Below are 26,672 nucleotides of genomic sequence, written 5' to 3'. Positions count from 1 at the left end.
TCTAGATGTTGTTGAACTACCTGAAAGTTTTGGAGCTCATCAATATAGAGCCTGCAGATTTCATTGCCATAATGATCCTTCAGCTATAGGAAGAATGGCTGCATACCACATGAATTTAAGTTGTGACAGTGTTTTTGCTGAGGTTTGAGTAGATGTGTACTGGTAGAAGCATGACGCTATGATTTTTGTTTGGTGTGTTACGTATACAGAATGCAGAATGCAAGGACATATTCACATGGACCAGGAGACCCAAATAGCTGCTGCAATATGTTAGAACGTGCCTCAGGGACAGATATTTGGACTCTCAAAGTTTTGCAACATTCTTTTGGCCTTCCTAGTGACTTGTGGGGGCTCATTTCGAAGTTATGGAGTAAAATAAATTTAAGTTTCCATCGCATTAGTTTTGTGAAACTTGGGAATTTTATTTTCACCATGGACATAACAAAGTAATGGTGCTGGAATTTTAAATTTCGAATATCAGTTAATATTGGGAAATTTGAAAGTTGACAGTTTGCTTGAGGGAAGTTTGAGAAAAAGTTTAAATCTTTCATTTTCAAGGTGCTAGCTAAATTAACAAAAGCACGGTAGTATGTAAGTAGATGGATTGTCTTAATAGCCTACATGATCACTCTGCCTCATAGTCTACAAACACAAAAAAATGATTAAGATATCATGCTTATAAGCATGTTGATTGAAAAAGCATAAGATCTGAACATTCCTCAACTGTTATTCTTAACACACATGTGCACCCTGTAGTGTGCCAAAACCAATCCTACAATTACCTAATCTTCCAACACTAGATAAAAGGGCCGTTCACATTAGCCAAAAAGACTCGGCCCTTGTCCTAGCCAGGTTCGTGGCCGACCAAAAAACAGGTGTGAACGGTTCTGGCCGGCCACTGTCCGGACAATTTCTGTCCTAGTCGAGAGGGGTGGTTTGTGGCCGACCCAGGTCTCTGGCCGAGCAGTAAACAGCGTATGTGAACGCGTTTTGTCCGACTCAGGTCCCAGTTGACGCCCTCTGTAGTTGACATGCAGTGTAATCTTTGACCTATTCGACGATTCAGTATCATTTTAGACATGGCGAGTCGAGGAGTCAACTGGGCTACGGAAGAAATAAAGTGTCTTTTAGGCATTTGGAACGAAGATATGGTGAAAAATCTGATGGACGGCACGTCAAGGGATCGAATCGCCTACAATATCATCTCACAGCGTTTGTCAGAGCATGGGTTTGATCGTAGTTTATAATTGTAAAGAAGTGTCCATCCTGTTCTGAGTCCGGATAAAGGGGAACTTCAGACCACAGTACGCGTAGATTGAGTGAATATAGATCAGGCGACACAGGAATTAACGTTGCGCTCGAAACTTTATTTCCCCAGGTCAGCCTGATGGCTGCCTGGGGCAACTCTTAGCTCCGAGAGCCTGGGGATATGCTCACTCCAAGGTCCCCAAGTCCGACTCCCAAATTTACAATACTTTGTCGACAAGAAAACTTGCCAACGCTAGTTTCACAATGATTAATACCTAGTATGCATGAGACATGTCGAAACACCATTGTTTTATATCCAAGCTGTGAAAATATGAAAAGCTATACTTAACAGCTACAGTTCTGATAAAAGTTCGACTACATTTTCTTTCTATTGTCCAACCTTGCGTGAGACATTTCATGCATAATCATAGGAATTCACGAGACACGCGGGTGCTGGAATGCGCTGCCATTGAATTTAAACAAAAGAGACTTGAAAATGTAATTTGCCGCCAATTTTGAAGAATTACACCTCTAGTAAATCGTGAGAATTCAAGCCCAAGAGGCGAAATGTTGAAATTTGGCGAATTACTAGAATGAAGATTTTACAGAAACCGGTACAAATTATAGAAACATGACAGTAGCCCAGATCAATGCAAACGTAAGATGAAACATTTGAAGTCCGTATTCAAAAAAGTTTTTAACAATAATAGGACAAGCGGTCGGGGAAGAAAGACCTGTATGTTTTAGTACGAAGAACTTAGCCAGATTATGGGCAGCAGACCTGCAGTAAATCCCGCTGCAGGCTCGGTTGTGGACAGTTGGAGACGCTACCAAATGATCTAGGTTAGGACAGCGTTGAACGTAATGTGAACGCGGACAAAAGATTAGCTTATCTTCTCACATTCTGCCGGATTAGTTCTGGCCGGCCCTGGGCCTAGATGTGAACCCCATAAAAGACCTGCTCGTCACCAAGTCAGGACTTATAAAAGCAAACATATGGTACATGAATAGACTTTGCCATAAATAGAATATATTTACAATCATGTAAAGCGTTTAGAATTTCAGTGTCAAAATTTTTTTCAAAAAATAGTTTCCATTATTAAAAGACTACAGATTTTACAGTTCCTGCTATTTAGAAGATTGTATACTGTGCCTTTGACTTCATGTAAGTGTGCTCCCTAAGCTGGGGAAGATGTGTATTTGGTCATGAAAATAGATAAATTACAGTGTATTGAGTAGTCTCATCAAAAAATGTAGTGGATGATGGATATACATTTCTATGTGGTGTAGCTGCCCTCCTCGAGGTAAATTTCTTGACAGAATCAAAACATCTCTTGGGATTTGACATTAAACAGATCATTACTATAGACTGTTAAGACATATTCTTATACCAATCATTTTGTAGAATCTGCCTCGTACATGTATCCTTCTACACTTACCATAAAAAGTACAAAAGCGAGCTGGAATAAGCTTCCCTGGGCAGCAAGTTCTACTTCACCAATTGTACCTTTGAGTTAAAATGAAAAATGTAACTATTTGAAACAAAAAGAATTTATGTGTGGAAGTGACCCTGCATGCATTTAAATCTAGGATTTGTACATGTATATGTACTGAGCTTTTACTCACTGCACCATCTTCTAAACACAACAAACTCTGATGTAATATTAATGGATACACTTTAAAAAACTCTCATGATGGTAGATTTAGCAAAATTATCTACTGCTTGAAGGGATCATTCTGCACTCATTTTTTAAGTTACACGAATTGCACTGTGTATGAGTATTGGATGATAAATTTTAGATCTACGTGAAAACATACAGAATGCAATAGGAGATAATTTAAACAATATAATGACGACTGCATCAGCAGCACACAGATTATATTCAATTATTAAAGTTGTACTGACCCATGAAAAATGTACCAATTTCCCATGCCCACCATTCCAATGCCATCACTAAAATGCCAGCGACTGCTAGCTTGAACAGTGTATCCCAGTCCTGAAGACATGCTGTAGACCAGCCTAGGATTCAATCCATATAACAAGATCCATTAGTTAACATATACGCACAACATCTTGGGAGTGTTGGTGAAAATGCTTGGATACAAAATATCAAATATACAGCATATATTATATAAATTACCGTGACTACACTTTTACATCCCTGATATACATGACTCGACTGTCACTCTGAGGAACTGTATTATCAAGAGTGAAGTGGTACTGTTTACAAACAAAGAAATTACAAACTTTAGGTAAACATACTAATTAACAGTCAATGATGGTAAACAATTCTACAAAAGTTACATAAAAGCAGTAATTGACTGTAAAAAGAGCTCCATTTGTACAATGATAATAACCATCATTGTGTTTGTTTGAATTACTGTTTTAATTTGCGCTGAAAAATTTGATTCAGTCATCAAAACCAAAATGAAAAGATTTTTAACTTTGAGGTTACAAGAAGCGCTTTCCCGGTGTCAAATGGTAAGACGTACAGTAGATGATTTTATAACACGCCACTATAGCTGACATTCCACATTGCGATTCGCCAGAATGCATCACATTTATGATGAGGAAATAGATATATTGATCTACCGTAGTTCTCATGGAATCAACGGAAGAGGGTATTTTTGAAAGACTATTTCCCTGGGAAAATAGTTTTTGGCCAAAGATGGAAAAGTGCCCACTCATGTGACCGTACGTGTCGACTGTCATCTGCAGTTTGAAACGATGGCAGGCGACCAGAATATGATGAGCACCAGGGATGAGTGACAAGCCCCTCTCTAAAACAGCAGGATTTTCCATTCCAACAGCATAGGAACTTGAATCGCAGCTAGCTCATCGACAACAAAGATTCAACAGCAACCATTGATGTTGCTAGGTATGCTGAGGATATTTTTGTGAAGAAATTGGTACCGTACTACTGTTAGGGAGCCGTCATTATTTATGGCCTAGGGGGGGGGGGAGGAATTTCGAGTAACCCCTGCCAATCATGATGAATTTCAGTAACCCACCTCTCTAACTCAGAAATTTTGACTGAACCCCCCCCCCCCCTTGAATAGTTAAAATACCAATACATGTATTTGTAAATTTACAAAAATACAGCACAAAGTGACAACGTAACAACAGATATAAAAGTTCACACGCTATAACCAGAAATCAACCAATGTATCCCTCTTTGATTTGGATGTGTATCATGACAGGGTTGTCACTAGGATATCTGACTGGGAAGAATTTGAAAGTACAGAGGGAGGGACAGTTGCATGGAAAATTTTGAGAAATTGATGTGTGAAATGGTGCAGTCTGGTGCAATCTGAGAGGTGCTTTTTAATTTGTTTGTGTTTTTTCTAAGTAAAATACCCCAAGGGGAGAGCATGAGAGGTGGGTATACCATTTTGAGAAATTGATGTGTGGACTGGTGCAATCTGAGAGGTGTTTCAATTTATTTCACAGAAAAAAATGAGTAATCCCCCTCTCTTCCTCTCTACATTTTGAGTACCTCCCCTTGAAGTTTTCAATATTTTGAGTGACCCCCTCACATTCCTTTGACACCCCCATCCCCCGGCCATAAATAATGACAGTTCCCTTAGCGCTGTGAAGAAATCTTCAACTTAAGTAAACTTGTCATTATGGATTATTGCAGTGCATAATATCAAAGCAGAGAAAAAACTATAACATAAAACAACATGTATGGCATGTTATAAAACATTCATAACTGGTCTCTACTTGATTAATATATAGCACCTCTATACTATATACCCCTTGTGGCTGTGCATTACCAGATACATATCGCTATACTCCAAGGCAGTTTCTGGTAATGCATGGCCCCTTAATTGGTATAATAAACAGGTGCTATGGCACTCATGACATTAGGTAATAGGTGTTTAATATTAGGACCAGCCCATCAGTTTACCTAGACAGAACTAATGTAAGTGCAATGTGCCAAAAGATAGAAACACTAAGGATCTGGCACTTTAGACCTTATAGACAGATTCTGTCAAGTAGATTGACAGACAGAGCTAACTAAAAGATTTATGGAGTAGTTTAATATATGGAAGTGTGCTCAGAATGATTTTTTCATGCATCTTCAGTTCTGTTGTACTTCTTAGCAAAAAATCTGCTTAGTCTACATTTTTATCAAAAAGCTCTTTACAGAGTATGATAAATGTATATTAACTTAAGCAATTACCAACATAACTTGTGTTTTTACCACAGTCAAGTCACGCAGGCCGGAAAACATCATTCTTGTGGACTTATTACTGTGCTTTCACTGAATAATCGCTATCATACCAATCCATAATCCAATAACACTAGGTCAAAATGAATGTTTAACAACATATGTGATGCCTCAGGACTTAGCAGTGCAACAGGTCATGAGGTCACATGACTATTGTTAACTCAACTTACCTCCCCATGTTTCCTCATGTAAATTTCTCATTCTGATATAAATGACCAGGGAGATGAACAGCAACCACCACACTAAAGACAAGGCTAGTGCTGCCCCTCTGAAGTAAGACAATGAATAACATTGTATGAAGTAGGAATTTGGTAAACTACTTGTGAGGCACTTGCTGGCAGCTGTCTATAGATCTTTTAGTAACAAAATGACACTTCACTGATCTCAAGTTTAACATACCTTAAAGAACTTCAATGCAGAAAATTAATTCACAAAGAAATAAGGTTCATTTCAAGTCATTATTATGTTTTGTGATGTTTTTACATCACTAACATTTAATTTGTTAAATCTTTCAGAATAACTTGAGAGGTTTTATATCAATGTGTATTTACCATTCCTCAAGAGACAATGTAATTTACGCTCAAAATACTAAAGCTCCAGTCATGCAATCATGAGAGAAGTAAACTGTATTTGGTAATGGTAGACTGCCTAAAAAAAGGTAAACAAAGGTGGTTTAAAGTAAGCAAAGGTATTACTGTAGGTATAACTCCTTGTCATGAATACATACACCAATTGCATGTCCCAGACAAACAGGAAAACATAGTGAATTGGCACACTTATGAGACTAGCTGCTATGGAGAACAACATCACTGATATGACTATACTCTGATTTTGCAGATATTTGGATACCACGGTGAATCCTGCAAACCCCTGAAAGACAAATTTAAACCCCTGAAAGACAAATTTAAACAAAGAAAAGCTAGTGTCATGACATTAAACCTCTGAAAGATAGAGAAATGATGCCTGAAGTCTTTTGCATGTCACCTTGACAGAAATTAATGTTTACATCTCTGACACATTATTTCAAGATTGATGCATACTTTTAATGCATACTTTTAGATCTTATAGTTGTCGCTGGCGTTGTAGGAAAACTCACACAGGTTAAAGTATAGTCATAGTATTCTAAACCACCTGTCAGTGCATAATTTGTTGAAATACAGTATAAAACTACGATGTTTCACATTATATCATACCAGTATATTGATGGCACAAATACAGCGATCTGATTGGTCAAGACGCAAAAAGAACCGTGGTATATTGGTGATATACCACAGCTGGCACACGTGCGAGCTCTCAGCTTGAGCAAAAATCTGTTTTTTACGTTCCATGCCAGAATTTCAATATAGTGTCATTATATAATAGCAATAAATCACACCCAGCATATATCGTGAATTGGTCAAAATCTCGTGGTATACCATTGCTGGGTGTGCTTTACTGCTTAAACATCTTCTTCATTTATATCCAATTACAACTTACACTCACTGCTGCTGTTTGATCTCACTTAATATGCTCATATAATCTCTTTACCACTAATACAACGATTGCAACCACATGCAGGTAAATGTACATGTATAGAGCATTTAAAATACATATTAAAGCAAAACTTCAAATTTGTGGAGGTTTTTTGGCCATAATCCCAGACATTTGCAACCCATGGCAATTAGTAATGGTTGTGGGTTGCAATCAAAAAAGGAGACACTTGAACTTGAAGCTAATACAAAACACTCTGTGAAAATTGGTTGTTGAAGAGAATTGGACTGGTGCCGGAAAATGAAATTGGATAAAGATATGCAGTACTCACTGGCACGGCTAACATGTAAGCATGGACGTAGGTCGTCGTATATCTGCAAGAATTCAAGAGAAACATTTTCTTTGAAGAACACTTTAAAGTATATATCCATTTGATGAGGAAACATTGGCAATAATAAGAAAAAGTATAAGGTTTAGGTTATTAAAAACTACCAAAATGGTATTATATCTGTAAGTCTGTGTTGTTATAAATAATTGTTATTTGTAATCCATGCTCAATCTGTGGTGAAAATGGATTCCTATAGTTATCAGTGTACAACATAATATGTTTCCTTTGTTTAGTTGAGGTAGTTCTCAGCCAAGACCATTGGGACTGAAACTTCCTGAAAATACTTATCGACCGGCATGAAAATCAGCAAAACTTTCTGCTTGAAACCATCCACTGCTGATGGGTCATTTCATGGCAGCAAAATAATGATTGTTGGAAGAGAAATTATTCTTGGAGTCACAAATCTACATACCTGGCTATTTTATTATCTATTTGCAAACCAATCAGAATAGCCTCCACATTTAAGTAGATACACCAGATAAGTATACTTGTCGGTATCATAATAATTAAACTTCTCTGGAGAACTTCTCCAACTTTCTTTTTATTTGTTGTGCCATATATCTGTAGAATTAGAATTAGAATAAGAATAACTTTAATGTCCAAAAAAATGGAAAATCGTCTTCCTATCACTCGCAATAAATGAAATACAATAAAATGCAATACAAAAAGTTAGATGGCACACAAAAAAACACAATTACAAAGACACTGCTGATCAACAGCACACGGAAGTGATTTGAACAAAAAGTGGTTAAAACTACAAATTGAGTTCAATTCATTCTGTGTTGTTTAAAATAGATATTGCTGACGGTATGAAAGGGGTTTGTAAAAATTTCTCCTAGCTCTAGGCACTCGATATCTGCCCCCAGATGGAAGTTTCTGAAACAATCTATAAAGTGGATGTGTGCTATCATTAAGAATTGAACGTGTTTTCTGTTCATGGAATTGTGATATAAAACTGATAAGGGAATTTGCTGTGTTCCTGTAACTTTGCTTGCCGTATTGATTACACTACTAAGTTTAAGCTTATTTCTTATGGTGAGATTTCCATACCACGTTACACCATAATGTCACAACAAGTGTCATGTCTCTAACTTTAACAACCTATTGAAGCAGGACCCTCCATGTCTTTATCATGGTTTAGAAAAGGATGATGTCAGTTAAAATTTGTCAATTTCAGAGCATTTTGTTCTTATTTTATCTTAAAAACTGTATCTAAAATATCAGTGCATGTGAAACTTAAGGTGGCATATTGCGCTTGTATGACCAACAATTGTTTTCAATCTTATCAAAGATGACATGAAAACTCCCTTACACTACATATTTTCACAGAAAGCAGAAAATTTCAAGTTAAGTAAAGAAGCAAAAGTTCACTTTGCTTTTTTCACAGTAATATTTTTCATCTGAGATGACAAGGATTCTTAACCCGCTCATATTATATATTTCAAAAGAGCAAAGTATCTTAAGTTTAATAAGGTAGCAGCAGTTTACTCAAAGGCTGAATGTGCTACATATTTGGGGTTAAAAAACTCAATTTCAGTACCACTAAAAAAATAAATTCAGGTCAAAAATTTGATACCACTTTATAAAATTTAACATCTCATATGAAACTCAGGTAATGTAGAAGAAACTAATTTTTGTGCGTTATCTATTTTCATTGTAAATGTCAGGGGTTGTAAGACTGATATTAAAAAAAACATGATTAAAATCACATCAGCAAAATTCAAATGACTTATTCTATTGCCTGTCAAAATTATTCTTTTGTTGTATACTATTTAAAAAATGAACTGTGAAAATTTCACATAATATGACCAGGCTAGAGAGCAGATCTTTAGAAATGTTGACAATGCAAGAAAAAACGAAGCTTAATCAGATGATTGCATAGGTTTGCATAAATTTACACTTTTTCTCCACCAGCTAGCACTTGGCTAGTCAAGCTGAAAAGTAAGTCTTTCAAATTGGATTCACAAATTGATTAAAGTGACAATATTTTTGAATACAGATTCATTCATAAGTAATACTTAGTTATAGCAATACGGATAAATGTCGAGGAACTCAATCAAGGCATGTTGCATTTCCTTGAATCTGAATGCCTAAAGCTGACAAAAATATGACTTTACAGCAACACTTGTATAATGTGATGGTAATTGAGAAATTTGCTTTGGATTGATCCAATTTCTTTCGATGCCCCTCTCCTAAAGAGCAATTGTTGACCCAGTAAGTGCAATACATATACTGATTACTTTATCACAAAGCCTACCAGTGACCTCTCTACACAGCAGGGTCAAAACAAGGGTCATGCAATGCACTATGACCTTAACGTTGATTCAGAAGTAGTTTGACAGATAATCATAAGAACTTCATTTACAGAGGGAATAAAAACCCGGAATAAAACAGCCAGAAGTGAGCTCTGACCGACTATAGTGGCTAGGATATGACAGTTTAAAACTTCAGTTTCTCAAGACTTAATTACTTGCCAGCTTACCTGAGCAAACAGAGTATCACAAGCAGAGCCCACACCATAGACAATACATGTACCTGTCACGTTGCAAAACTAGGAAAGGTGATAGAGTCAATGATTGTGTCACGCTACTCATGTATTGATGATGATCGATTTACATGATTAACTGCTACTAAAATAACCTGAAACTGCAAAATGCCGGTCACTATATTGAATCTTTGCAATTGTAGCTTCTTTGCAACAGTTCATGTCTCAATCAAAATTTTAAGATTTCTTGCCATTTTGTATATAAATGTAAAAATAATATTTATTTAGGAAGTTGATGCAACCTGTCTGTGGCATGGCAAAGTTTGTAGCGATATACAGCGTTTTACCAGATCTCAAAATTTGTACATCCCAAACTCATACATAGCTCAAGTATCAGTAGTGGAAGCAATACATGACAATGTGATGCACGTTTTCACAAATGAGAGGCATTAATGCATGCAAATGATACTGAACTGATACCAAATCGAAATGTAAACTCACCGACATGCCAAGTGATCCAGCTGCCAACTCTTCTTTGCCAAGTCTTCCACAGAAAGCGACATTAACTGTTGTTAGAGTGGATATTGCCACTGTGAACAAAATCTAAGAATGAAACAAATGTAGATTTGTAAATACTACCTGCTCAGTAGATGCCAGGCCTGCACAAAAGTAATGTAGCAAAGTTGGCTCTTTATACAGTGAATTTTTACTCTAGACTTTATTCTCAAATAGCTGTCAGAAATTAATATTGATTGTCCAATTTAACGTAGCATGCACCTTGAAAGTGAAAGCATTAATAACCCTTTGCACCCTGACCCCCTGGTACTCTATGACGTCATCGACATTTCTGTCCGAGCCGGGTTCAAAGGGTTAAACCTTTGCTCAAATTCCTACAATGAAACTTTCAACCATTGTCTCACCAAATCAAGAATAAAAATCAGAGGTCACCACACAAATTAACTAAAATTTACAAGAAATGTGAAATTCAAAATGTCCATCACCCCTGTGTTAATGCTATCGGAAAAAATAAATTTTACACTTTTGGAAAATTAAGACAGTGTTTCTTACTCAAAGAGCCCCCAAAATATGGAAGATAAAAAAGAATTGTTAAATTTTGAGAGTTCAAATACCTGTCCCCAAGGCTCATTCTATCTTAACAGGTAAGAGGCAAATTGTTTGGATTGAAATCTGATATTCTTGATTTCATATAGATTGGCAAGTTTCAAGTACAAATTTTCTGGATGACGAACTTCTGAATATTGTGAAATTGCTCTGAATGATTATTCAGGTTCTGCCATATTAACAGACGCAATTTCATTTTACTGTTGGTTTTCCCTTTTAAGATGGAACAATTACCTCATGCAACTATATTTCTGCTACAATCACTTCACTGAGCTTCTAAACACTGTCTCTTTCTCAGACAAAAATATGCCAAACAAATAGCCTTGAAATTTTCACTTTGGAAGATTTAAGGTAACATTACTTTTCATAAACAAGAACAAAAATAACCAAGACCAAAGATTTTGGCCATTATTTAGTACCTCCCATGGTTGGGTGGAGAAGACTTATTTGTGTTTGCTTATAGATGTATTTGTTATACAGCTAAACACACAAAATCTAGTGACCTAGGCTTGATGTTTTCATTTTGAGGGGCCGATTTTTATTTGTGTAGAAGAGATAAAATACTTTGTATGAGTCACACTTGTACAAGAACATGCAATAAAATCATACAAGCCTACGTCACCTATCAGAAAATTTAACGCAGGGTAAAAATTCATGAGTGAAAATTGGCACAGCAATTAACTGCTCTAAATGGGCCTTCACCAATATCACGTAATCTTTGAACAGTTTGTTGACAATAAAGTATGCTCATGTTTTAGAAGAATACAAAGCATGTTGAGAGGCTGACATTTCCAACTTGGAGAAGACTGAAGGAAGGAGAAAGAAAGACCTCTGATCCCTTTTAACATTCTACGCTATCTTCAGATTTGTTTATCTGCCAAAAGAAAAGACAACATAATGGACAAAGCCTTACCCAATCACTCATTGTCACATGAATGACATCTGTGAAGATACTGGGTCAAAGTATGCTACGACCTCTGTTGAACTTTTTGTACTGATTCTTTACTTCAGTTACAATCTGTGCACATCTGCTGTGAACAAGTCTACAAAGTACGCCCATAATATAAGTGTCCCTACATGTAAGCCTTTGATATGCCTTTTCACTTACACAGAAAATGGTGCCTATAGGCCTCAGTCCTCATTACTATATTAGGGAAGAATTTTCAAGATTGATTTCCAGTCAACAGCACAATTTAAGTGTGTATCTGTGTTAAATTATCGATGTCACTCATATTTGCAAGTCACACACAATGACACATACAAGGACAACATATTACTGGTACCAAGGGTTCTAAATACAATGGATAGGGGTGTGCAGCCCCTTCGGCCTCTAGCTGAAAGTACTGTACTGCTTCTCTACTGAACCCTTGGAATTCATAAACATGTTTGAGGAGAGTTTCTTTGCAGAATGATTTGTCTGTCTTTTACCTTCTCTGTCTGTCCAAGGAAATCAAAAACAGGGTGCACAGTAGACCTAATTGACAGGTTAATATATGCATACATGTAGCTGTTCTGGGAGTACCCCTTCCAACCTGAAAAGTAGAGTAGCCTATGAAAATACAAATTAATATATAAGAAAGCTTCTTTGCTTCTTCATTAACCCTTCGAGGGTAGAATATACCACTGGAACAGATATTCAAACACTCAAATTTTTCAATAACTTTTCTGATCTACTACTTGTGGGGACTCATCTTAAAAGCTCGTAGGATATGTGAAGTTTTACTACCTCCAGTTTGTGAAAAATTTAATTTTTGTATTTTAAATATCAAATATTGGTATACACATGCATGTGGGGCAGTTTAATGCTTGTCTAGAGTACAAAATATGCAAGGTGACCCATGATTTTTACTCTTCAAGTGATTTGGGAAGAGTGGAGTTTCTTTGAGGAAAGTTTGAGTAAAAGTCTACGTACTTCAGTTTAGAGGTACTTGTTACCTTTACCATAAAACTTTGGTATGTGCACACCCATTGTGTATCTTAGGAGGATCATGGTGATCAATTGACGTATCCCAGCATGCATTGATATTTCTGACATTTCTGCACTTACAGTTGGCCAGGCTAGTTTTATCTGTATCCATAATTCTTGTTTCACAGCAGTAAGGGAATGACCAAACAATAAACAACCACGCCTCTGATCTTTCTCATCTTCCCCTTGAGTCTCTTCACTGTCAGTCATCTTATTTCAGCTGAAATTACAACCATAAGATATAGCGGTCTGATAGAAGTGTAATAAGACAGAATACGCGTAATTGTGTGACAAGTGTAAAAGATATAAAATTTGAAAAATCCTCTTATTATTCGACAGGAATATTGACATTGTCTTTCAAAGGACGAAAATAATCTTATGAGGGGGAAATGTGACAAATACAATTGTATGTGATGAATAAAAGTTGTTTCTGCCTCCTGGGTGTTGTAATTGTGCTCCCTAGATTGTAATTGCTATCATAGGGCTATGTATGTCTGTATGCGTGTTGGTTTGTGTGAGAAATTTCTCCTGCATTCAACTCTAAAAAAGTATTTAAGTGTTGATTACCATACATAGAGCCCCGGTCCTACTTTTCCACACTTCTATGATCAGTCGAAAACCCATAATTTTTTATCGATCAGAACAAAGCATTATCATGATTATTGGTACATAAGCATCACAAATTTTCTTTTTTATCCAATGACAGTGTTTGATTTTGTCTGCCTCTCAGTAAGCTTAGTGACCATAGAAAAGCATGCTATCATTTGATGTGGAGTACAACAACATTGCCACGGACTCCAATATCTTGGTGTTATTGGATGCTATTTGAACTTTGACCCATAAAAAGTTTTACCTAAACACTGGGAAAACAAAACAAGATTCACTTTTTTCAAAAAGTACAATCTTACCAACACCATGCCATGCAGCGAGTTATGGCAAGTACACATCTCTTGAATGTATGAGAAATGATCCTGAAGAACTAAATTTTTCCACTTGCACTGCACTGTATGCATCAATTTTTTGTTCTTAATTGACAATGAAATAATTGACCATTGATGCTTTGTCAATAATTTACCAAGAAAGCGATTTAATCATTCTATATCAGAAAAGCTGCACATTATCAATGCTGACAAATCTATGCTGTTAAATAAACGCTCTGAGTTGGTTTCAAAATGTTGCCACCAAAACAAATATTATTTATCAAATTTTAACACCACCTACAAATAGAATGGTATGTCCCAAACATATAAATGAGAGTGTTGCTATGAAATCCTTTCACTTCTGTCTGAAGATTGCAGGATGCATGGTGTTATTAGTTATATATATATATATATATATATATATATATATATATATATATATATATAATATATATATAATATATATATATATATATATATATATATATATATATATATATATATATATATACAATAAATATGAGAACACATCAAGTATGATTGGTACCTATTACTCGAGTTTCACGCATACACGCGATCGTCAGATAGGTAGATTTTATTGTGTGAAATTTGCTTCAGGTGCTTACATATAAGTGTCAGGTTGGGTCAAACCATTTGGTGTTGTGGGTTGGATTGAAATTTGACAAGTAAAATTTGTTTTCGTGTCGGCACTTGGAGACCAACTCCGAACGCTTGTTTAAAAGGCTAGATTTATCTGCATTGATTATGAATAGCTTCTCTGTAAGACAAAGGTTGCATTTCTTTGACACATTTGAGTAACTGCTTGCTTTTGATAGGATTGACCATGATATGTTAAATGGTTTAACCTGAGATTTCATGGTCAATCCTATCAAAAGCAAGCAGTTACTCAAATGTGTCAAAGAAATGCAACCTTTGCCTTACAGAGAAGCTATTCATAATCAATGCAGATAAATCTAGCCTTTTAAACAAGCGTTCGGAGTTGGTCTCCAAGTGCCGACACGAAAACAAATTTTACTTGTCAAATTTCAATCCAACCCACAACACCAAATGGTTTGACCCAACCTGACACTTATATGTAAGCACCTGAAGCAAATTTCACACAATAAAATCTACCTATCTGACGATCGCGTGTATGCGTGAAACTCGAGTAATAGGTACCAAACATACTTGATGTGTTCTCATATTTATTGTAATATTGCTCTGCATCCCTGCATCGAGCACTTTACCCCTCTGAGAAGATACAAACAAGTTTTGGTGTATATATATATTATATATATATAATATATATTTATATATATATATATATATATATATATATATATATATATATATATATATATATATACAAAATGTATACAATGTGCCCTGCCAGTTATCACCATAATGGCTTTATGGCAACCTCTGAACTTGGGCACAGAGAGTACGGTTATACATACCGGTACATATTGGTTTTGAAGTTTGCAGATTGAACATTATATAGTGACGGTCCCATGATCTCAGCCATATCCTATAGTTTTGCATTGCTGTAGCTATAATTGTGATGAAATTGTGATGGGCTAAAGACAAAGTCTACTGTATATAGATCTTTTCCAAGGTTATCCCACAATGTATTGCAGTGGCGGTGGATCAAACACTGTATATTGTAGTACACTCAAAACTACGGAAACACTGATTTGTGTTGTACAATGAATTGTTATCGAAGAATGACACAAATTTGCAATGCCAAATAATGCCCCATGTATATTATAACCATCAGCGACGAAAATATAGGTCAGGGTGTAATCTGCCATAGACTTAATTCTATGAGAAAATTACCTTGCATGTCTAAAAAGTCAGAGCGTAACATACGCTATACCCTGGCGCGCACTGCATCATGGAACTGGTAGGGGCTCCGCGGCCTCCACAAGTTTAGCCGTTTGTGGGCTGGGTTGTCTGTTTCATCGATCGATCGTCTGCTGGATCTATCGATCACGTACCCGTTGCTCTGCCCTCTACCGCAACTAATATACACCAAAACTACCTAGCCACGGCAGAGGGCAGAGTAATGAGTACGTGATCGATAGATCGTGAAGACGATCGACAGCAGACTACCAAGCCCACGAACGCTTGTGCCCAGTTAGTCAGCATATATATAATGCCCGGTCAAATGTGATTGAAATGGTGTTAGTTACCCCATAATATGTTACCCATATCTCGTTATCCCATGACTAGTATGAAAAACGGGAAGAAGGCCCAGCTCGCTCGCTTGTTGATCGCCATTTTCAGGCGACATATGGACAGAGTCTAAGTTTCGGGCAGGATGGACCTAGTTGACACCACAGTCGCTATACTGAATCGATACACACACACACTCACACACACCTTATTGCATTACAACACGCTTTGAAAAGTGCAGTATAGCATGGCGGTACCAGTAACACGACAGCCGCTGCGTAGCATGCGATGGACATAGACATCAAATCAGGTCAAAAAGTATGTCTACACAGAGGCCGCCGTGTGTATCGATTGACAAGCGACTGTCGTTGACACTGCCATTTCCAGTACACACTTCGTACTGAGCGCTACTACTAACCTTAATTCACTGATAATACACATCTATTATCCGCACAACCACCAAAACGAAATAACTTTCATTTTCTGTTCAGCGAGCTGCGTTGATATATGGTCAAAAGGTATGTGACCAGCCACCTTTATGTCTTCTGCCGTCGCGTACTTTTCACAATCACAGTTTGTGCCTACAGTTGTCTCATACATCACAGTGGAGGAAGTCAACAACGCACACGTGCACTGAAACTTTTCAGGCTCGCTCCCAGCCCCCCTCTGATCTGAGGGATGGACGGATGGACGACTCCCGGGGACGACTGTGACATGATGGATTTTCAAGTGAAAAATATTCTGCTTCACTTCGCATAAACAAAAAATAGATACCAAGAAGACACTAAATGCATCTGATTTCAGCAAGAACTCAACGGCATCCTATTTCATTTCTCAGGGTTGCATCGCTGGGGGCTGACCTGTAGGCCTAGAGTACAAGCGCCCCGACTGGAGCGACAGTCGATCTTATGACGCAGGCGAAAGTGAAGTTATAGGTATCTTTGGGAAGCACCTACAATAAACTCCAAATTAAATTCTCCAAAACTTATTCAACGTTTTAATCAGCTTGATGAATATATTTGCCAATCCGAATTAAAAAAATGCAATCGTGTTAGGGCGGGGAAAGGGAAGCGGCGATGCAGCCTGCGACGTCGACTTTTTCAATCAGACAGTTTAACTTGAACAGGAGGAGACACGTCTCCATCTCTACATTCACATCGTCCATTGTTGACTGAACCTTTCTAAGTATCAGAAATGGCATGCGTTCTTATTGCCGTGTAAAGTTAACTACTCGTTTGATATTTGTTCGTAAACGACAAACGTAGCGTACATATAATCATAATGCACTACTGCACTGTACGTGTAAGCTTTAACGCATAGCACTGTTCCTCCATCCACGGTGGACGGAATGTGACACCGGTAAGGCCCATGAAACTGATAGGCCCACCACTAGCGCTGGGCCCTACTGTTATTTTCATGAGGAATGCTAAAATCCTACAGTTATTCTGGATGACAAAATATGGAGACTACTTTTAACAAATCGCCATAGGCCCTAAAGCCCGACAAGTTAGCTCGCACAACCCGGCCCGAATTTGTCAAAAAGTGCAAGTCGACGTCCATCATTGGCCATTCCTTATGCCTGTGAACTTTTGTCCACATTTTGTTAAATTAAGAATTTGATAAATGATGAAGACAGTAGCCAAAATAATCAACAGATAGATAACCTAAGTAATCAAAATTATCATGAAAAGGCGTATTATAAAAAGAAGGGGATTTTGTACGTTTAATTTTGATACGATTCACTTGTATAGATTATCTATCAATTCCTCACTTTCTGTTATTGTACTTGTTAAGATGTAAATGGTGACTTATATGTCCATAGGACTGGGCAACTTGAGAGTTGCAGGTCACAATAATAAATAAATACTACTACTAGGCCTACATGACTATATAAATCGACAAAATACCTGGATTGATGGGCACTTTAAATACATAATTATATATAAATAAACACTTACACAGATTCTACCATTCAAGTGTTGAAGCGTTAATACCCATTCTTGACAGGTCGCATGTAAAAAACCTGGGCTGTGCAGAGTTTGACAAGTACCGTAGGCCTGCCATTGGAGGGCCTTTACAAGTACATATAGGCCAACTACTGTTCTCATTGCATTGTGCGACGGAATCACCGACCATCGAAAATTTCCCCAGCTTTCTCCCGGTAATATATTATTGTCTGGCGAAAACAGTATTTCTCCCTAAACATCGGGCGAGATAAGGGATGGACCATTTAGAACTTAGGAGGGAGGTCAAAATCAATATGAAAATATTTTGGAGTTCGTTCTAACTTTGACAAACTATTTTTGTGGATTTTGCATGCATCCATTGCTTCGGCCGACAATCATGAAAATTGAAAAAGAAAATCAAGACTGAAAAACATTTCTCAGTAATTTTTGAATCGCAGATTTTCCAGAATTTCGTCCACTCTAAAAGAAGAGCAAACGATCGGCACTTTACCCAATTAGAACTGTACATCCCCTCCTCGCAACCAAGTCAGCCACTTTTTTTCCCCCGAAACAAAATCATTTAGCATGCCTTAAATACTTTGATTAAAATTAACGCGCTATTCATGTCCAAAACCTAGTCGTCACTTTCAAAATTTTGAAATTTATTGCGGAGAAACAAAGGATATTTTTATCGTTTTGATTCAGAATTCCTTTTGAGGAATCGCCTGAATGTTTTAAGTGTAAAATAGCTCGTTCACAACAGTCAGCCCCCCCCCCCCATTAAATCGTAGAAGTTGTAGAACATGATATCAAACATTCAAAATGGCGTCATTTTAGACACAAACACAACTTGGTAGCCGTACTAAAAATCTGAGCTAAAAGTTTGGTCATTTACGTTCATTTTGCAATGTTCAATTCACAAATACACTTCCTGGCTGTGAGTGCATGTGCCGCCCACCCCTACAATTTATAATCGACGAACCACCACAAACATTGCGCACAACCTTGCGCAATGAATAACCAGTAAACCAGCCAAAAACAAGAACGCGGAAGTTGGGGCTCTGAGCTCTGCTTAGAACTGCCAACCTTGGCTGGCCAGCTCAGGGAAAGCAAGTTCCACATGAGTATGAAACGTAAATGACACTTGACAAGGTAACGTGTATGATTTATGAAAATGATCAGCTTGATCGACGATCTCTTCAACTTTCGAGCTTTCGCAATGCTTTACCTCACCGGGCCACAGGCGCTTCGATCGTCGGTTCGCGAAGCCCGTATGAAACAACAAGTGAGCTTTTTACATGTATTTAATTCACAGGCGCTCCTTAGCTGGGTAGTCTGCTAAGTAGATCGATTTTCGGATCGATCTATTGATCCCGTAGTCGGTATGCCTGCCACTGCAACCTAAAAACTCACAAGGTGTGCAACACAATCACTCAAAAAACACACCACCCGATTTGTCAACTGGCCGTGCGCTCGCACAAAACATTCAGAACTACACTCCCATATACCTAGTTGGATCATAGGCGCACGACGAATTTTAAAATCACTTGTCTGTAATTGAATGGTGAAACTTGCATTTTATTAACAACTGTGCAAACAGAAATCATGCGGACAGCTTTTGAGACATACTGTGAGCAGCGCCCAGAACACGGCTGTGGCCGCTCGGCTATCTTGTACACATTACTCTAAAGGTACGAAACTATTGGGAAAATAATTTAAATAAAATCCGTAAAATAAAACGTTGTTGGCAACCCTGGGGATTCAAACTTCTCTGTGTTGTCGCATGCGTGGTACTAAATCGATCGACTGGGTTCTTGAAACACAAAAACTGCACCGGGCCATGTAATTGCTGGTAAGTCGCTAAATTTTACCTCCGGACAACTCCCGTGACACCGCCATTTTGAAGGCTCCCATATCAGTACGAATAACAATGACGTATTGGTTTAAAAGGAAAGTATACGCATGCGTCAACTTCAAGCTGCACACTTTGAAAATGGCGCTGGCATGGGACTTGTCCGTAAAAAAACATTGCGCTAATTATCAGCCGTAGATAGGGCCGATGTTGACTTTACAAGTTAGGAAGCCGATCGATCGATTTGTGTAAGTATTCCCTTGATTAAGTTGAAGATTGAATCTCGAGGATGGCCAATAACCGTTAATTTTGTCTAATTAAAAATTATTTTCCAAATGCTTTCATACCTTTAGAGTAATGTGTACAAGACAGCCGAGCGGCCACAGTGTTTTGGGCGCTGCTCACTGTATGTCTCAAAAGCTGCTTGCATGATTTCCGTTCGTACAGTTATCAATAAAATGCATGTTTCAACATTAAAATTGTAGACAAGTGATTTTAAAATTCGCCGTTTCTATAAAGTTAGTAACGTTAACAGTAGAGCTGAGCGGCCACAGCCGTGCACGGGGCACTGTTCACTGTATGTCTCAATAGCTGCCCGCACGATTTCCGTTTGCACAGATTTTAATAAAATGCATGTTTCAACATTAAAATTACAGACAAGTGATTTCAAAAGACGTCGTGCACCTGTGTGGATCACAATTTAACCATCTCCTCAAAATCATGCCGATGAATGTGTTACTTGTCGCGTCATCTTGAAGAAATTGGCCGTGTTTTGAGACCAAGCGCGTTGCAATGCGGCCTGCAGAACGATTCTACCATATGACGTACGTCATTTTTTCCACTGCTGATTGGTTCAACTATACTTACATGTAACCAGTGACATCTTGCCATGACCTTTGTTTGGGCCGTTGATTAGCCAATCAGTAGTGGAATAAATTACATCATATGGTAGAATCGTTCTGCAGGCCACATTTCACTGGGCTTGGTCTCAAAACACGGCCGATTTCTTCAAGATGACGCGAGTAACACATTCATCGGCCTGATTTTTGTGGAGATGGTTAAATTTGTGATCCAACTAGGTATATGGGAGTGTAGTTCTGAATGTTTTGTGCGAGCGCACGGCCAGTTAACAAATCGGATGGTGTGTTTTTTGAGTGATTGTGTTGCACACCTTGTGAGTTTTTAGGTTGCAGTGGCGGGCATACCGACTACGGGATCAATAGATCGATCTGAAAATCGATCTACTTAGCAGACTACCCAGCTAAGGAGCGCCTGTGATTTAATTGAAGTAATGCGTAAGGGCTTCGCGAAGTGACGATCGCATCGCCCGTGTACCTCACGGCCTGCCTCCAAACACATTTTAGGGCCTACGTACCGTGCTATGTGTTCCCGGCGTTATACGGAGGTGGGAACACACAGCACGGTACACCGGGCTAGTTTCAGGGCAGCCAAAAAAGCTGCACATTGAATCGCCTTTTGGGCAAGCTGGAAATTAGCAGTTGGACCCTATGCCGATTGGACCCAAGTCAATTGGACCCCGTGATTGATCGCGAGGTTTTACCAAATTATGAAGTCATACAATCTATTCGAGCAATGCTTTGATTTAGCGTACGTAGTTTTATGTTTGGAGTTCGCTAGCAATTTATGAAGTCTTTGCCGACCACCGTGTATCGGCCTTGGCTCCCAAAGCTGGCCATGCAAATGTACCGTACGTTCTGTACTTCACTGTTTAGACCTGCGGGCCGGGTTGCCGTCTCCGAGTACCAGCACTGTCGAAGTGAATTTCATTGCACAAGAGACAGGAATAATGCTGCAGTCAATGTCAACCCCCACCTTCCCACCTCGGGGCATATTGGGGGATTTGGAAATTAATCTTATGAAATTTGTCAAATGCCCCACCCCCAGGGCAAGACAATCGGGAAAATCCCCACCTAAAATGAGTAAATCCCCCACCCCAATGGGTGGGACATTCTTAAATTCTGCACTTGTCCGTGAAAGTGAGTAGGGGGATCAAAATGAGGCAATTGCCCCGCCCCCTCAGGCATAGTTTCATGGCAAACACAGTCTAATCCCCCACATTTGTCCTGTATCACCTGAGGTGGGGTCCCTCGGGGATTACATTGACTGCTGCATAACAAACTATGAAATACAAGTCTTGGTCACAGTGTTTTTAATGCTGGTCAGTGATACTGGACGTTAGCTGACCAACAAATGCGAAATGATTAAATAATCTCTATCTCTGTCATTGGGTCCAATCGGCATCGGGTCCAATTGACCAGTTCCCCCAACGGTCCTCTGTTGGCAGGGTAGCGCGCGTCGCTATGCGGATCAAAGGTTGACCTTCGACCCACATAGTGACGCACGCTACCCCCCCCAACAGATAGATGCGTTTCCACAGCTAGCTAGAAACGTATTTCAGCGGGCGGGGACCATACGTTTAATTCAGTTCAATAAGGGAATAGATATCCTATCGGATAATGGAACATCCCTCTAAGTTGATGGCAACATTATAAGCTGGTGACAGTCGAAGATTCCATGTAGCGATCATACATGTTCTTGAAGGAATATACACCACTCGCATTGATTGACCAACCGGTCTGGCAAACTATTCTACAAGTTGACAATCCACGGTGCAAATGAGAATAGTCTTGTAGTATGCACCAATTTTGCACTCAAAAAATTCAGAAATGGTCTTGTAGTTGGCTTTATCAGTTTATAAGCATGGCCTCTTCTCCTTGACGATGTGTTTAATTTAAGTGATACGTTACAGGAGTCGATGTGGTTTACTATTTTGTAGACCTCGATCATATCACCTCTCTCTCTGCGACTTTTAAGACTTGGCAATTTTAAAACCTGCAACCATTGCTCATATGGACATATAGTGGAGCTGTGGAATCATTTTTGGTGCTCGGCGTTGAACCTGTTCCAGAATACTGCTATCCTTTACAAGCCAAGGTGACCAAGTTTGAACTGCATATTCAAGTCTCAGTCTGACCATGGTCCCTCAACAAAAGGGACCGTGGTCTGACCAGTTGCTTATACAGCCCAAAAATTATATCTTTAGATTTGCATGAAAGTGTTGCATGAAATTTATTAGCATAAATCATATAGCTGCAGTTTGACCTCTGTTAGGGTCATTAGGCAGAGGTTGCTAAGGGCTCATTGGTTGAACATTCTGTGATGTCAGCTGATATGATTTCTGCTAAAACTAAGCAACATCTGACTGATGACCTGTAGAGGTCAAAGTGCAAACAGCAATAAGTCAACAGCAGCAGACTCCACCTGAGATTCCTGGATGTTGTAATGAACAGGGGCCAAGCGTCTGAGAAACTGCATTTTCGGACTTTGCACAACATTATAAGAGTGATAGCTTCACAAGGCAACAATTTAGAAGGGCCTAACAAGGCATATCTGATGGCCAGCTTATCAACCATCAATAATGCAGTGGAGATAGAGCAATTTAAATGGTAGGAGCGTGTAAAATAGACAGTTTTCAAAGCCATGTAGAGAGGACTGGCTGTGTCAGCTGTCCACCTTCCCTTTTTATATACTCCTGGTATATTGGATGCCCCAGCCGGCCGCTAATGTCATATGTTACTCATACACATACAGCGATTTTATCGAGTGCTGCTCTGAAGAAAGGAAGCCCAATCCCAATGAAATACTCACTCGGTTATGTGATATCAATATTTCATAATTACGATTTATTATTTTTAATAATTATGGAAAAAATATCATATTTTAGACTATTAATTTCCAGTTAGCCTGTGCGACAGGCAGCAGTGTTTTTGTTAAGGGCGGTAAGCAGGTAAATGTTAAAGGGGTTCCCTTGTCATTTTACCGAGTTTCCCCTTGGTATATCAATATATCAATATAATCAAATAGGGGGACAGCAGCAATGCTACAGGGGTTCCCAAATCATTTACCAATATTCCCCAACCTTAGAAAAAACACTGGGCAGTACTTAGTAGGACCCTATTGACTTTACACAGCAGACTGGTTCACCAGTTCTGTACCTGACAACCTGATTTGAGCAAATCCACACTAATACTCATGATTGAAGTTGTCTATTGTGTAAAACACTGTCCCTTTGACAGTTCACAAAACATCAAAGTTAAGTAGTTACTGAGCATACCATTTTGTCCGTTTTTGTCATATTTGCGTAGTTTAGTGATGAGCATTGCAACATATATTCCACAGTAGTATCTCTAAATATTAGAATCGTAACAAAAAAGAAAGATGTGTCAAGGCATTTCCCATCATGTATGACTTTAGAGAATCAGAAATAGGTGTCTTGCCTCAACCCGAGGTGTTCGTCTTGATTGTGGAAGAATTAGGGGTAAATGGGAGTCATCGTGTCGATATGCAGAGCAAAGTATAATCCATTCATGTCATGTGACAGTCAGGTGACTCATGCCCATCTTACTTATCTCTTGTTACTAGGTGACGCCAGTTAGTCTGACAGAATGGCTGGACAGATTGAGATGCCTTTTACCACAATGATAGCTGTGATGTTAACTTTGAGTCTGATTCTACAAAACAACCTCTTGTGCAGCCAAGCAACAGAAGGGCATGAAAATGAAGACAAACAGACTATTGATACAGAATTCATGAAAGCAGTGTTCGGAGGAATAGGTGGGAAAATATGTTCTGTATTTCTAGCAGAGTATTTATGAGCATCCACTCTCATTTATATGACTTGACATGACCCTGTTAGACACTGGCGCTTAGATCTATATTGTACATGTATGTGTATATCATTTCTTTTTTATAAGCCGTTTTCTTTTCACAGTAATTTTACAGTTGTTTTCATAAATTCATGCACAGATATGCACTTTTGTTACCAGTCAACATTCAATACTTGTAAAGTATCAGACATGTACAAAATCTCCTGCTGCTTTTTACTGTAATTAAAAAGGCAGACTTGTGTGCCTTGACACGTATGACCTACAAAATTGCCGGGAAATTAGTTTGATCTGTCATTGAAAATCATTGTATGAAGGAGAATGAAAAGAAGCCATAAAACTTAAAACTTGTTGTTTACAATGAAGTTGATCTTGCTTCACTGTGAAAATTTATCATACTGTCTGCAAGGGGAAAAAGGAAAAAGTTGATGAAAAAATGATATGATATTGCAGTGAAAGAAAATGTATCTGCCAATCTATACTGTCAGTTACAACAAGTGCATGTTTTTGCTTCTTTTCCTCTATCAAAGCTGCACAACCCCAACAAGATTTTTGATAAAATACTTTTACTATAGCCCATACATTGGAACACGCATAGCAAACTTCCATATTGGATGAAAGAGATGGGAGAGTTGAAACAAAAAAAATTGTTTACTGTGGGAAAAACACAGCATTTATAATGTAAATAATGTTATTTTTCAAATCATTTGTACACCTAGACTTTGATTTTGACAGTTTTTGTCCGAAAAAAATATTTGTTCTGTAGGCCCAGTAATGAATCCACCTGATATAAAAACTGAAGAGGAGGGAAAGATATCACCAAGAATTAAAAAGCATCAGAAAAAACCAGAACAAATCCACATAGCATATGGAAGCCAGCCGTCTGAAATGGTAGTGATGTGGTCAACTGCTGTGGAGACAGCTTCCACTGTACTGTATGGGCTAGCACCAAGGAACTACACTCTCAGTACACATGGGCAATGTGTCTCCTTTACATTGGGAAACCCATCGGGTTTGCAATATATTCACAGAGTTCAATTAACAGTAAGTATAAATCAGTGATCAATGCGACTGACATCAATTTTTCTAAAGGCAGTTACATACATTTATATTTGCAAAGACACTTTTAATCTGTTTCGAGGTACAGTGTTATCATATGTATGCATGTACCGGTACATGTAGATAAAACTGAAATATTTTAAAAATAAGCTTTTTGTTAATGGCCATTCATGAAAATATATGGTTGCAATTGCAACAATATGTATAATTTGTTGTATTTGGAGTGTTATTTAGAATTTAAAACACTCTATTCAACTTCAAGATTATCTGTCAAAAGATGATGAATAGGGCCTACATGTAGTTCTCTATCTATTTGAAATTCAAGCTGTTACACTGTTTTGTTGTTTCAAACTAGGATTTAATTCCTGGACAGAATTACTCATACAAGATTCAAACAGATGATGGTGTTTATAGTGATGAGTTTCTCATGAAAACCATGACAGAAGGAGAGGTAAGTACATATAATGTACTTGACAGAGACTTTGGAAATGTTGACAGTCCTTTGTATTGCAAAAGTCATTGATCTTACATCAGTGATTTGTATGTAGAAACTGTACTGCTTCATGCTTGTTGCTATTGTGCATTGTTTGTCAGCATTTTGCTTAAAATATTCCAAGAGATTTCTGTAGAAATTCTCATACATGAAGTTTCTTCTAGTCAATAATTTATCAACAGATGTCATTATGTACCATATATTTTTAGTACCGGTAGATGCCGGAAACTATATAAACCCTGTACATACGGTACATTTAAGAGAGATTGAGAGTATATTTTGTGGTCCATTCTTCCAAAATGTGTTTGGGATTCTGGTGAATTAAGGTAGTATGCGCCTCAAAAGTGAAAGGCTTAAACTTTTAATTCAAACTTTCCTTAATGACAATTTTAACCATTCTCTTACCAAATCAACAATAAAAATCTGGAGTCACTCTGCAAAGTTTTGAACTAGTGAAAAAAATTACCAAACATTTTGCAACATTTGAAATTTAAAATGGTCGTCATCCTTGAGTTAACTCTAGGGGGGGGGGGTGGACATTAAATTTTGGATTTTTGAAAAACTAAGACAGTGAAAGTTTTTCTTTCTCCATGAGCTTTAAAATGAGCTCCCCCCTCCCGAGTGGTGG

At 38.1% G+C, this 26,672-nt stretch overlaps 2 protein-coding genes across 5 annotated transcripts in view; one reads left to right on the top strand and one right to left on the bottom strand.

Annotated features, from left to right (window-relative positions):
* LOC139117449 (multidrug and toxin extrusion protein 1-like) overlaps positions 1–16,573 on the bottom strand; it is a 34,914-nt gene extending 18,341 nt beyond the window's left edge. The window contains exons 1-10 of one of the 4 annotated variants that reach the window (XM_070680567.1): positions 16,428–16,573; positions 12,996–13,134; positions 10,328–10,429; positions 9,824–9,892; positions 7,754–7,902; positions 7,285–7,327; positions 6,211–6,353; positions 5,654–5,751; positions 3,155–3,268; positions 2,688–2,755 (exon numbers count right to left, since the gene is read on the bottom strand). In XM_070680567.1, the coding sequence (XP_070536668.1) occupies positions 2,688–2,755; positions 3,155–3,268; positions 5,654–5,751; positions 6,211–6,353; positions 7,285–7,327; positions 7,754–7,902; positions 9,824–9,892; positions 10,328–10,429; positions 12,996–13,124 (915 nt within the window). In that variant the 5' untranslated portion in view covers positions 13,125–13,134; positions 16,428–16,573. Of the gene's footprint in view, positions 1–2,687; positions 2,756–3,154; positions 3,269–5,653; positions 5,752–6,210; positions 6,354–7,284; positions 7,328–7,753; positions 7,903–9,823; positions 9,893–10,327; positions 10,430–11,861; positions 11,979–12,883; positions 13,135–16,427 lie in introns of those variants that run through there. The other 3 variants (XM_070680568.1, XM_070680570.1, XM_070680569.1) reach the window with 3 other exon arrangements.
* A 2,380-nt stretch (positions 16,574–18,953) lies between these two features.
* LOC139117447 (acid phosphatase type 7-like) overlaps positions 18,954–26,672 on the top strand; it is a 17,817-nt gene continuing 10,098 nt past the window's right edge. Inside the window, exons 1-4 of the mRNA XM_070680565.1 lie at positions 18,954–19,107; positions 24,251–24,442; positions 25,259–25,536; positions 25,907–26,002. Of these exons, the coding sequence (XP_070536666.1) occupies positions 24,274–24,442; positions 25,259–25,536; positions 25,907–26,002 (543 nt within the window). The 5' untranslated portion in view covers positions 18,954–19,107; positions 24,251–24,273. The remainder of the gene's footprint in view (positions 19,108–24,250; positions 24,443–25,258; positions 25,537–25,906; positions 26,003–26,672) is intronic.

The sequence above is a fragment of the Ptychodera flava genome, chromosome 18 (genome assembly GCF_041260155.1).
Source record: "Ptychodera flava strain L36383 chromosome 18, AS_Pfla_20210202, whole genome shotgun sequence".
NCBI lineage: Eukaryota > Metazoa > Hemichordata > Enteropneusta > Ptychoderidae > Ptychodera > Ptychodera flava.
Note: the sequence above shows the minus strand (reverse complement) of the source record. Positions and strands in the feature narration are given on the sequence as shown.